The sequence below is a fragment of the Dendrobates tinctorius genome, unplaced genomic scaffold (genome assembly GCF_039654945.1).
Source record: "Dendrobates tinctorius isolate UK_male_01 unplaced genomic scaffold, ASM3965494v1 ptg000063l, whole genome shotgun sequence".
In the NCBI taxonomy this organism is placed as follows: domain Eukaryota; kingdom Metazoa; phylum Chordata; class Amphibia; order Anura; family Dendrobatidae; genus Dendrobates; species Dendrobates tinctorius.
Genome location: NW_027361731.1, coordinates 27,944,114 through 27,957,172, shown reverse-complemented (window position 1 = coordinate 27,957,172; position 13,059 = coordinate 27,944,114). Strand labels below are relative to the sequence as shown.

At 47.3% G+C, this 13,059-nt stretch overlaps 1 protein-coding gene across 2 annotated transcripts in view; it reads left to right on the top strand.

Moving 5' to 3' along the window:
* The window catches only part of RGS9 (regulator of G protein signaling 9), a 186,840-nt gene that overhangs the window by 94,454 nt on the left and 79,327 nt on the right, over positions 1-13,059 (top strand). For both annotated transcript variants that reach the window (XM_073579751.1, XM_073579750.1), the window contains exons 7-8: positions 50-126; positions 334-415. In XM_073579751.1, coding sequence (XP_073435852.1) covers positions 50-126; positions 334-415 — 159 coding nt within the window. The remainder of the gene's footprint in view (positions 1-49; positions 127-333; positions 416-13,059) is intronic.

The following is a 13,059-nucleotide window of genomic DNA, read 5'->3' as shown; positions in this document are numbered from 1 at the left end:
ATTTTCTAACTGCTCATAATACTGTTTTTTTTTCCATTTTCTGTCCCAGGAAAACTACAGCAACCTGAACAAGAAGATCAACCACAAGTGGGACTTTGTCATCATGCAGGCGAAGGAGCAGTACAAGTGAGTGCCCGCCGGTCAAGGCCCAAGACGATCATTTCCATCCGCCGGTCATTACCCCCACTGATCATTAACCCTCTAGCCCATCATTCCCCTCAGCCGGTCATTCCCCCTGCAGATCATTTTCTTCTTCCTCCGCACAGAGATCACACTTTCTGCTCATCCTGGGCTGCCTGCTTCATCCCTTCACCTTCTTGCTTGTTAACTTAGGGCAGGAAAAGAGCTGAAAAAGTCAGATCGAGTCGTACTGGATTGTCAAGAGAAGGCGTACTGGCTGGTGCACCGCCCCCCAGTGAGTAGGGGGTCTCACTGTTATGGGATTCTCTGTGTTTTGTATCCCATCTGGTCTGGATAATGCCGAGCTGTGCTCTGCATGTACAGTACAGACCAAAAGTTTGGACACACCTCATTCAAAGAGTTTTCTTTATTTTCATGACTATGAAAATTGTAGATTCACTCTGAAGGCATCAAAACTATGAATTAACACATGGGGAATTATATAATTAACCCCTTAACCCCCAAGGGTGGTTTGCACGTTCATGACCGGGCCAATTTTTACAATTCTGACCACTGTCCCTTTATGAGGTTATAACTCTGAAACGCTTCCATGGATCCCGGTGATTCTGACATTGTTTTCTCGTGACATATTGTACTTCATGTTAGTGGTAAAATTTCATTCATATAACTTGCGTTTATTTGTGAAAAAAATGGAAATTTGGCAAAAATTTCGCAATTTTCCAAATTTGAATTCTTATGCCCTTAAATCACAGAGATACGGCACACACAAAACTTAATAAATAACATTTCCCACATGTTTACTTTACATCAGCACAATTTTGGAAACAAAAATTTTTTTGTTAGGAAGTTATAAGGGTTAAAAATTGACCAGCGATTTCTCATTTTTACAACACCATTTTATTTTTAGGACCACATCACATTTGAAGCCACTTTGAGGGGTCTATATGATAGAAAATACCCAAAAGTGACACCATTCTAAAAACTGCACCCCTTAAGGTGCTCAAAACCACATTCAAGAAGTTTATTAACCCTTTAGGTGCATCACAGGAATTTGTTGAATATTTAAAAAAAAAATGAACATTTAACTTTTTTTCACAAAAAAAATACTTCAGGTTCAATTTTTTATATTTTACCAAGGGTAACAGGAGAAATTGGACTGCAAAAGTTATTGTGCAATTTGTCCTGAGTACGCTGATACCTGATATGTGGGGGGGAACCACTGTTTCGGTGCATGGCAGACCTCAGAAGGGAAGGAGCGCCGTTTGACTTTCAATGCAAAATTGGCTGGAATTCAGATCGGACGCCATGTCGCGTTTAGGTACATCAGGGGCTCTCCAAACAGTGGAAACCCCCCACAAGTGACCCCATTTTGGAAACTAGACCCCCCCAAGGAACTTATCTAGATATGTGGTGAGAACTTTGAACCCACAAGGGCTTCACAGAAGTTTATAACGTACAGCGGTACAATTAAAAAATCATATTTTTTCCACAAAAATGATCTTTTCACCCCCAATTTTTATTTTTCCAAGGGTAACAGGACCCTAAAAGTTATTGTGCAATTTGTCCTGAGTACGCTGATACCCCACATGTGGGGGTAAACCACTATTTGGGCGCATGGCAGAGCTTGGAAGGGAAGCGGCGCCATTTGACGTTTTTGACTGGAATTGAGATCGGACACCATGTCGCGTTTGGAAAACTCCTGATGTACCAAAACAATAGAAACCCCCCACAAATGGCACCATTTTGGAAACTAGACCCCCCAAGGAACTTATCTAGATGTGTGGTGAGCACTTTGAACCCCCCAGTGCTTCACAGAAGTTTATAACGCCCGGGCGTGAAAATAAAAAAATCGTATTTTTTCCACAAACATGATCTTTTAGTCACCAATTTTTTTATTTTCCCAAGGGTACAAGGAGAAATTGGACCCCAAAAGTTGTTGTCCAATTTGTCCTGAGTATGCTGACACCCCATATGTGGGAGAAAACTACTGTATGGACACACATCGGGGCTCGGAAGGGAAGTAGTGACGTTTTGGAATGCAGACTTTGATGGAATGGTCTGCGGGTGTCATGTTGCTTTTGGAGAGCCCCTAATGTACCTAAACAGTGGAAACCCCCCACAAGTGACCTCATTTTGGAAACTAGACCCCCTAAGGAACTTATCTAGATGTGTGGTGAGCACTTTGAACCCCCCAGTGCTTCACAGAAGTTTATAACGACCGGGCGTGAAAATAAAAATATCGTATTTTTTCCACAAACATCATCTTTTAGTCCCCATTTTTTTTTATTTTCCCAAGGGTACCAGGAGAAATTAGACCCCAAAGGTTGTTGTCCAATTTGTCCTGAGTACGCTGACACCCCATATGTGGGAGAAAACTACTGTGTATGGGCACATGTTGGGGCTAGGAAGGGAAGCAGTGACGTCTGGAATGCAGACTTTGATGGAATGATCTGCAGGTGTCATGTGCGTTTGGAGAGCCCCTGATGTACCTAAACTATTGAAACTCCCCACAAGTGACCCCATTTTGGAAACTAGACCCCCCCATGGAACTTATCTAGATGTGTGGGGAGCACTTTGAACCCCCAAGTGCTTCACAGAAGTTTATAACGCCTGGGTGTGAAAATAAAAAAAAAAATTTCCACAAAAATGATATTTTTGCCCCCAATTTTTTATTTTCCTAAGGGTAACAGGAGAAATTGGACCCCAAAAGTTGTTTTGCAATTTGTCCTGAGTAGGCTGATACCCCATATGTGGGGGTAAAACACTGTTTGGGTGCATGGCAGAGCTTGGAAGGGAAGGAGCACCATTTGACTTTTTCAACGCAGAATTGGCTGGAATTGAGATCAGACGCCATGTTGCATTTGGAGAGCCCCTGATGTGCCCAAACAGTGGAAACCTCCAATTCTAACTCCAGCCCGAACCCCAACACACCCCTAACTCTAATCTCAGCCCTAACCCTAGCCCTAACCCTAACCCTAATGGGAAAATGGAAATAAATACATTTTGTTTTAATTTTATTATTTTTCCCTAACTAAGGGGGTGATAACGGGGGGTTTGACTTACTATTTATGGCGGTTTTTATATTTGGCAGCTGTCACACGCTAAAAGACGCTTTTTATTGTAAAAATAGTTTTTGCATCACCACATATTGAGAGCTATAATTTTTCCATATTTTGACCCACCGAGTCATGTGAGATCTTATTTTTTGCGGTACGAGTTGACGTTTTCATTGGTACCATTTTCGGGCACGTGACATTTTTTGATCGCTTTTTATTCCGATTTTTGGGACGCAGAATGAACAAAAACCAGCGTTTCATGAATTTCTTTTGGGGGCTGCGTTTACACCGTTCCGCGTGCGGTAAAATTGATAAAGCGGTTTTATTCTTCGGGTCAGTACGTTTACAGCGATACCTCATTTATGTCTTTTTTTATGTTTTGGCGCTTTTATGCAATGAAAACTATTTTATATAAAAAATAATTATTTTTGCATCGCTTTATTCTGCGAGCTATAACTTTTTTATTTTTTTGCGGATGATGCTGTGTGGTGGCTCGTTTTTTGCGGGACAAGATGATGTTTTCAGCGGTACCATGGATATTTATATGCGTCTTTTTGATCGCGCGTTATTGCACTTTTTGTTCGGCGGTATGATAATAAATCATTAATTTTTGCTTTGTTTTTTATTTTTATTTTTTAAGGGGTTCGCTAAAGGGGTTAACTAATGGGACAGTTTTATAGGGCGGGTCGTTACGGACGCAGCGATACCAAATATGTGTACTTTTTTTTTCCAAAAAATGAATTTATTGGGGAATATTTTTTTTTTTTTTACTAATTTATTTAGCGATTTTTTCAAAATTATTTTTACACTTTTTTTTAACTTTATTACATTGTCCCAGGTGGGACATCACTGTCATGTGACAGATCAGCGATCAGTGCAGCAGACTTCCTCATGCCTGCGCTTTGCAGGCACTGAGGAAGTCAGCTCCCTACAGGCCCCCGTCGCCATCTTGGATCTGGGGGCCTGTAGGGAAAGAGCCCCCCGCAGCAGCGCTGCACATTGCGCTGCCGTGGGGGGCTCAGGGGAGCACGGAGGGAGCCCCCTCCCTGCCGATGCTTCCCTTTAACCCCCAGTACACCGCGATCGTGTTTGATCGCGGTGTACAAGGGGTTAACATGTCGGGGGCGGTCCGTGACCGCCCCTGACACATTGCGCCGGGTGTCAGCTGTGATAATCAGCTGACACCCGGCCGCGATCAGCGGCGCTCACCATGTGGGCGCTGCTGATCTCTATGACGTACTATGCCGTCCCTGGGAATTAAGTCCCAGGGCACATGGACGGGATAGTATGTCTAATGGCAGAAAGGGGTTAACAAAAAAGTGTGAAAAAACTGAAAATATGTCTTATATTCTAGGTTCTTCAAAGTATGAAAACCACAGAAAGAGGAGAAAATCCTCCAATATTTGAGAAAAAAACCATAACAGGCCGAGATGCTTACAGGTGCAATAATACCTAATGAAACAGCCAGCCTACAGTCAGGGATTGGCCGTGTGGCACATAATCCGTATGTGGCAATGTTCACACAGGGAATGCAGAGCATATGGTTCACAGATTATTATTTTGCACTGGTGTGCCACACGGCTAATCCCTGATTGTAGGCTGGCTGTTTCATTAGGTATTATTGCACCTGTGCAGCTGCCATTTTACTTGGGTCCGCTGCACCCTGTTAGTGCATTTGTATTGAGGCCTGTCTATACAGGTAAGCATCTCTGCCTGTTTTGGTTTTTTCTCAAATATAGGTTCTTCAAAGTATCCTCCTTTTGCTTTGATTACTGTTTTGCACACTCTTGGCATTCTCTTGATGAGCTTCAAGAGGTAGTCACCGGAAATGGTCTTCCAACAGTCTTGAAGGAGTTCCCAGAGATGCTTAGCACTTGTTGGCCCTTTTGCCTTCACTCTGCGGTCCAGCTCACCCCAAACCATCTCGATTGGGTTCAGGTCTGGTGACTGTGGAGGCCAGGTCATCTGGCGTAGCACCCCATCACTCTCCTTCTTGGTCAAATAGCCCTTACATAAATCCCCAACAGTGTCACCAGCAAATCACCCCCAAACCATCACACCTCCTCCTCCATGCTTCACGGTGGGCACCAGGCGTGTAGAGTCCATCCGTTCATCTTTTCTGCGTCGCACAAAGATACGGTGGTTGGAACCAAAGATCTCAAATTTGGACTCATCAGACCAAAGCACAGATTTCCACTGGTCTAATGTCCATTCCTTGTGTTCTTTAGCCCAAACAAGTCTCTTCTGCTTGTTGCCTGTCCTTAGCAGTGGTTTCCTAGCAGCTATTTTACCATGAAGGCCTGCTGCACAAAGTCTCCTCTTAACAGTTGTCGTAGAGACGTGTCTGCTGCTAGAACTCTGTGTGGCATTGACCTGGTCTCTAATCTGAGCTGCTGTAACCTGCGATTTCTGAGGCTGGTGATTCGGATGAACTTATCCTCCGCAGCAGAGGTGACTCTTGGTCTTCCTTTCCTGGGGCGGTCCTCATGTGAGCCAGTTTCTTTGTAGCGCTTGATGGTTTTTGCCACTGCACTTGGTGACACTTTCAAAGTTTTCCCAATTTTTCGGACTGACTGACCTTCATAAAGTAATGATGGCCACTCGTTTTTCTTTACTTCGCTGCTTTTTTCTTGCCATAATACAAATTCTAACAGTCTATTCAGTAGGACTATCAGCTGTGTATCCACCAGACTTCTGCACAACACAACTGATGGTCCCAACCCCATTTATAAGGCAAGAAATCCCACTTATTAAACCTGACAGGGCACACCTGTGAAGTGAAAACCATTTCCGGTGACTACCTCTTGAAGCTCATCAAGAGGAATGCCAAGAGTGTGCAAAGCCGTAATCAAAGCAAAAGGTGGTTACTTTGAAGAACCTAGACTATAAGACATACAGTATTTTCAGTTGTTTCACACTTTTTTGTTAATTATATAATTCCACATGTGGTAATTCATAGTTTTGATGCCTTCAGAGTGAATCTACAATTTTCATAGTCTGGAAAATAAAGAAAACTCTTTAAATGAGAAGGTGTGTCCAAAGTTTTGGTCTGTACTGTATCTGTAGGATTGGTGAGGTGTCAGTGCTGTATCTGTAGGATTGGTGAGGTGTCAGTAGGATTGGTGCGGTGTCAGTGCTGTATCATTGGTGAGGTGTCAGTGCTGTGTCTGTAGGATTGGTGAGGTGTCAGTAGGATTGGTGCGGTGTCAGTGCTGTGTCTGTAGGATTGGTGCGGTGTCAGTCCTGTATCTGTAGGATTGGTGAGGTGTCCGTGCTGTGTCTGTAGGATTGGTGAGGTGTCAGTCCTGTATCTGTAGGATTGGTGAGGTGTAGGTGCTGTATCTGTAGGATTGGTGAGGTGTCAGTGCTGTGTCTGTAGGATTGGTGAGGTGTCAGTCCTGTATCTGTAGGATTGGTGAGGTGTCGGTGCTGTATCTGTAGGATTGGTGAGGTGTCAGTGCTGTGTCTGTAGGATTGGTGAGGTGTCAGTGCTGTGTCTGTAGGATTGGTGAGGTGTCAGTCCTGTATCTGTAGGATTGGTGAGGTGTCAGTGCTGTATCTGTAGGATTGGTGTGGTGTCAGTGCTGTATCTGTAGGATTGGTGAGGTGTCAGTGCTGTGTCTGTAGGATTGGTGAGGTGTCAGTGCTGTGTCTGTAGGATTGGTGAGGTGTCAGTGCTGTATCTGTAGGATTGGTGAGGTGTCAGTCCTGTATCTGTAGGATTGGTGAGGTGTCGGTGCTGTATCTGTAGGATTGGTGAGGTGTCAGTCCTGTATCTGTAGAATTGGTGAGGTGTCAGTGCTGTGTCTGTAGGATTGGTGTGGTGTCAGTGCTGTGTCTATAGGATTGGTGTGGTGTCAGTCCTGTATCTGTAGGATTGGTGAGGTGTCGGTGCTGTATCTGTAGGATTGGTGCGGTGTTGGTGCTGTGTCTGTAGGATTGGTGAGGTGTCAGTGCTGTGTCTGTAGGATTGGTGAGGTGTCAGTGCTGTGTCTGTAGGATTGGTGAGGTGTCAGTGCTGTGTCTGTAGGATTGGTGAGGTGTCGGTGCTGTGTCTGTAGGATTGGTGAGGTGTCAGTGCTGTGTCTGTAGGATTGGTGAGGTGTCAGTGCTGTGTCTGTAGGATTGGTGAGGTGTCAGTGCTGTGTCTGTAGGATTGGTGAGGTGTCAGTGCTGTGTCTGTAGGATTGGTGTGGTGTCAGTGCTGTGTCTGTAGGATTGGTGCGGTGTCAGTGCTGTGTCTGTAGGATTGGTGAGGTGTCAGTCCTGTATCTGTAGGATTGGTGTGGTGTCAGTAGGATTGGTGAGGTGTCAGTGCTGTGTCTGTAGGATTGGTGAGGTGTCAGTGCTGTGTCTGTAGGATTGGTGAGGTGTCAGTGCTGTGTCTGTAGGATTGGTGCGGTGTTAGTGCTGTGTCTGTAGGATTGGTGAGGTGTCAGTGCTGTATCTGTAGGATTGGTGAGGTGTCAGTCCTGTATCTGTAGGACTGGTGTGGTGTCAGTAGGATTGGTGAGGTGTCAGTGCTGTGTCTGTAGGATTGGTGCGGTGTCAGTGCTGTGTCTGTAGGATTGGTGAGGTGTCAGTGCTGTATCTGTAGGATTGGTGTGGTGTCAGTAGGATTGGTGAGGTGTCAGTGCTGTATCTGTAGGATTGGTGAGGTGTCAGTGCTGTGTCTGTAGGATTGGTGAGGTGTCAGTGCTGTGTCTGTAGGATTGGTGAGGTGTCGGTGCTGTGTCTGTAGGATTGGTGCGGTGTCAGTGCTGTGTCTGTAGGATTGGTGAGGTGTCAGTAGGATTGGTGCGGTGTCAGTGCTGTATCATTGGTGAGGTGTCAGTGCTGTGTCTGTAGGATTGGTGAGGTGTCTGTAGGATTGGTGCGGTGTCAGTCCTGTATCTGTAGGATTGGTGAGGTGTCCGTGCTGTGTCTGTAGGATTGGTGAGGTGTCAGTCCTGTATCTGTAGGATTGGTGAGGTGTCGGTGCTGTATCTGTAGGATTGGTGAGGTGTCAGTGCTGTGTCTGTAGGATTGGTGAGGTGTCAGTCCTGTATCTGTAGGATTGGTGAGGTGTCGGTGCTGTATCTGTAGGATTGGTGAGGTGTCAGTGCTGTGTCTGTAGGATTGGTGAGGTGTCAGTGCTGTGTCTGTAGGATTGGTGAGGTGTCAGTCCTGTATCTGTAGGATTGGTGAGGTGTCAGTGCTGTATCTGTAGGATTGGTGTGGTGTCAGTGCTGTATCTGTAGGATTGGTGAGGTGTCAGTGCTGTGTCTGTAGGATTGGTGAGGTGTCAGTGCTGTGTCTGTAGGATTGGTGAGGTGTCAGTCCTGTATCTGTAGGATTGGTGAGGTGTCAGTGCTGTATCTGTAGGATTGGTGCGGTGTCAGTGCTGTGTCAGTAGGTTTGGTGAGGTGTCAGTGCTGTATCTGTAGGATTGGTGAGGTGTCAGTCCTGTATCTGTAGGATTGGTGAGGTGTCAGTGCTGTGTCTGTAGGATTGGTGAGGTGTCAGTGCTGTGTCTGTAGGATTGGTGAGGTGTCGGTGCTGTGTCTGTAGGATTGGTGAGGTGTCAGTGCTGTGTCTGTAGGATTGGTGAGGTGTCAGTGCTGTGTCTGTAGGATTGGTGAGGTGTCAGTGCTGTGTCTGTAGGATTGGTGAGGTGTCAGTGCTGTGTCTGTAGGATTGGTGTGGTGTCAGTGCTGTGTCTGTAGGATTGGTGCGGTGTCAGTGCTGTGTCTGTAGGATTGGTGAGGTGTCAGTCCTGTATCTGTAGGATTGGTGTGGTGTCAGTAGGATTGGTGAGGTGTCAGTGCTGTGTCTGTAGGATTGGTGAGGTGTCAGTGCTGTGTCTGTAGGATTGGTGAGGTGTCAGTGCTGTGTCTGTAGGATTGGTGCGGTGTTAGTGCTGTGTCTGTAGGATTGGTGAGGTGTCAGTGCTGTATCTGTAGGATTGGTGAGGTGTCAGTCCTGTATCTGTAGGACTGGTGTGGTGTCAGTAGGATTGGTGAGGTGTCAGTGCTGTGTCTGTAGGATTGGTGCGGTGTCAGTGCTGTGTCTGTAGGATTGGTGAGGTGTCAGTGCTGTATCTGTAGGATTGGTGTGGTGTCAGTAGGATTGGTGAGGTGTCAGTGCTGTATCTGTAGGATTGGTGAGGTGTCAGTGCTGTGTCTGTAGGATTGGTGAGGTGTCGGTGCTGTGTCTGTAGGATTGGTGCCGTGTCGGTGCTGTGTCTGTAGGATTGGTGAGGTGTCAGTGCTGTGTCTGTAGGATTGGTGCGGTGTCAGTGCTGTGTCTGTAGGATTGGTGAGGTGTCAGTGCTGTATCTGTAGGATTGGTGAGGTGTCAGTCCTGTATCTGTAGGATTGGTGAGGTGTCGGTGCTGTATCTGTAGGATTGGTGAGGTGTCAGTCCTGTATCTGTAGGATTGGTGAGGTGTCAGTGCTGTGTCTGTAGGATTGGTGTGGTGTCAGTGCTGTGTCTGTAGGATTGGTGTGGTGTCAGTCCTGTATCTGTAGGATTGGTGAGCTGTCGGTGCTGTATCTGTAGGATTGGTGCGGTGTTGGTGCTGTGTCTGTAGGATTGGTGAGGTGTCGGTGCTGTGTCTGTAGGATTGGTGAGGTGTCAGTGCTGTGTCTGTAGGATTGGTGAGGTGTCAGTGCTGTGTCTGTAGGATTGGTGAGGTGTCGGTGCTGTGTCTGTAGGATTGGTGAGGTGTCAGTGCTGTGTCTGTAGGATTGGTGAGATGTCAGTGCTGTGTCTGTAGGATTGGTGAGGTGTCCGTGCTGTGTCTGTAGGATTGGTGAGGTGTCAGTGCTGTGTCTGTAGGATTGGTGTGGTGTCAGTGCTGTGTCTGTAGGATTGGTGCGGTGTCAGTGCTGTGTCTGTAGGATTGGTGAGGTGTCAGTCCTGTATCTGTAGGATTGGTGTGGTGTCAGTAGGATTGGTGAGGTGTCAGTGCTGTGTCTGTAGGATTGGTGAGGTGTCAGTGCTGTGTCTGTAGGATTGGTGAGGTGTCAGTGCTGTGTCTGTAGGATTGGTGCGGTGTTAGTGCTGTGTCTGTAGGATTGGTGAGGTGTCAGTGCTGTATCTGTAGGATTGGTGAGGTGTCAGTCCTGTATCTGTAGGACTGGTGTGGTGTCAGTAGGATTGGTGAGGTGTCAGTGCTGTGTCTGTAGGATTGGTGCAGTGTCAGTGCTGTGTCTGTAGGATTGGTGAGGTGTCAGTGCTGTATCTGTAGGATTGGTGTGGTGTCAGTAGGATTGGTGAGGTGTCAGTGCTGTGTCTGTAGGATTGGTGCGGTGTCAGTGCTGTGTCTGTAGGATTGGTGAGGTGTCAGTACTGTATCTGTAGGATTGGTGAGGTGTCAGTGCTGTGTCTGTAGGATTGGTGCGGTGTCAGTGCTGTGTCTGTAGGATTGGTGAGGTGTCAGTGCTGTGTCTGTAGGATTGGTGAGGTGTCAGTGCTGTGTCTGTAGGATTGGTGCGGTGTCAGTCCTGTATCTGTAGGATTGGTGAGGTGTCAGTGCTGTATCTGTAGGATTGGTGTGGTGTCAGTAGGATTGGTGAGGTGTCAGTGCTGTGTCTGTAGGATTGGTGAGGTGTCAGTGCTGTGTCTGTAGGATTGGTGCGGTGTCAGTGCTGTGTCTGTAGGATTGGTGAGGTGTCAGTGCTGTATCTGTAGGATTGGTGTGGTGTCAGTAGGATTGGTGAGGTGTCAGTGCTGTGTCTGTAGGATTGGTGCGGTGTCAGTGCTGTGTCTGTAGGATTGGTGAGGTGTCAGTGCTGTGTCTGTAGGATTGGTGAGGTGTCAGTCCTGTATCTGTAGGATTGGTGTGGTGTCAGTAGGATTGGTGAGGTGTCAGTGCTGTGTCTGTAGGATTGGTGCGGTGTCAGTGCTGTGTCTGTAGGATTGGTGCGGTGTCAGTGCTGTGTCTGTAGGATTGGTGAGGTGTCAGTGCTGTATCTGTAGGATTGGTGTGGTGTCAGTAGGATTGGTGAGGTGTCAGTGCTGTATCTGTAGGATTGGTGAGGTGTCAGTGCTGTGTCTGTAGGATTGGTGAGGTGTCAGTCCTGTATCTGTAGGATTGGTGTGGTGTCAGTAGGATTGGTGAGGTGTCAGTGCTGTGTCTGTAGGATTGGTGAGGTGTCAGTGCTGTGTCAGTAGGATTGGTGAGGTGTCAGTGCTGTGTCTGTAGGATTGGTGAGGTGTCAGTCCTGTATCTGTAGGATTGGTGTGGTGTCAGTAGGATTGGTGAGGTGTCAGTGCTGTGTCTGTAGGATTGGTGAGGTGTCAGTGCTGTGTCAGTAGGATTGGTGAGGTGTCAGTGCTGTATCTGTAGGATTGGTGAGGTGTCAGTGCTGTGTCTGTAGGATTGGTGAGGTGTCAGTGCTGTGTCTGTAGGATTGGTGAGGTGTCGGTGCTGTGTCTGTAGGATTGGTGCGGTGTCAGTGCTGTGTCTGTAGGATTGGTGCGGTGTCAGTGCTGTGTCTGTAGGATTGGTGAGGTGTCAGTGCTGTATCTGTAGGATTGGTGAGGTGTCAGTCCTGTATCTGTAGGATTGGTGAGGTGTCGGTGCTGTATCTGTAGGATTGGTGAGGTGTCAGTCCTGTATCTGTAGGATTGGTGAGGTGTCAGTGCTGTGTCTGTAGGATTGGTGTGGTGTCAGTGCTGTGTCTGTAGGATTGGTGTGGTGTCAGTCCTGTATCTGTAGGATTGGTGAGCTGTCGGTGCTGTATCTGTAGGATTGGTGCGGTGTTGGTGCTGTGTCTGTAGGATTGGTGAGGTGTCGGTGCTGTGTCTGTAGGATTGGTGAGGTGTCAGTGCTGTGTCTGTAGGATTGGTGAGGTGTCGGTGCTGTGTCTGTAGGATTGGTGAGGTGTCAGTGCTGTGTCTGTAGGATTGGTGAGATGTCAGTGCTGTGTCTGTAGGATTGGTGAGGTGTCCGTGCTGTGTCTGTAGGATTGGTGAGGTGTCAGTGCTGTGTCTGTAGGATTGGTGTGGTGTCAGTGCTGTGTCTGTAGGATTGGTGCGGTGTCAGTGCTGTGTCTGTAGGATTGGTGAGGTGTCAGTCCTGTATCTGTAGGATTGGTGTGGTGTCAGTAGGATTGGTGAGGTGTCAGTGCTGTGTCTGTAGGATTGGTGAGGTGTCAGTGCTGTGTCTGTAGGATTGGTGAGGTGTCAGTGCTGTGTCTGTAGGATTGGTGCGGTGTCAGTGCTGTGTCTGTAGGATTGGTGAGGTGTCAGTGCTGTATCTGTAGGATTGGTGAGGTGTCAGTCCTGTATCTGTAGGACTGGTGTGGTGTCAGTAGGATTGGTGAGGTGTCAGTGCTGTGTCTGTAGGATTGGTGCGGTGTCAGTGCTGTGTCTGTAGGATTGGTGAGGTGTCAGTGCTGTATCTGTAGGATTGGTGTGGTGTCAGTAGGATTGGTGAGGTGTCAGTGCTGTGTCTGTAGGATTGGTGCGGTGTCAGTGCTGTGTCGGTAGGATTGGTGAGGTGTCAGTACTGTATCTGTAGGATTGGTGAGGTGTCAGTGCTGTGTCTGTAGGATTGGTGCGGTGTCAGTGCTGTGTCTGTAGGATTGGTGAGGTGTCAGTGCTGTGTCTGTAGGATTGGTGAGGTGTCAGTGCTGTGTCTGTAGGATTGGTGCGGTGTCAGTCCTGTATCTGTAGGATTGGTGAGGTGTCAGTGCTGTATCTGTAGGATTGGTGTGGTGTCAGTAGGATTGGTGAGGTGTCAGTGCTGTGTCTGTAGGATTGGTGCGGTGTCAGTGCTGTGTCTGTAGGATTGGTGAGGTGTCAGTGCTGTGTCTGTAGGATTGGTGAGGTGTCAGTCCTGTATCTGTAGGATTGGTGTGGTGTCAGTAGGATT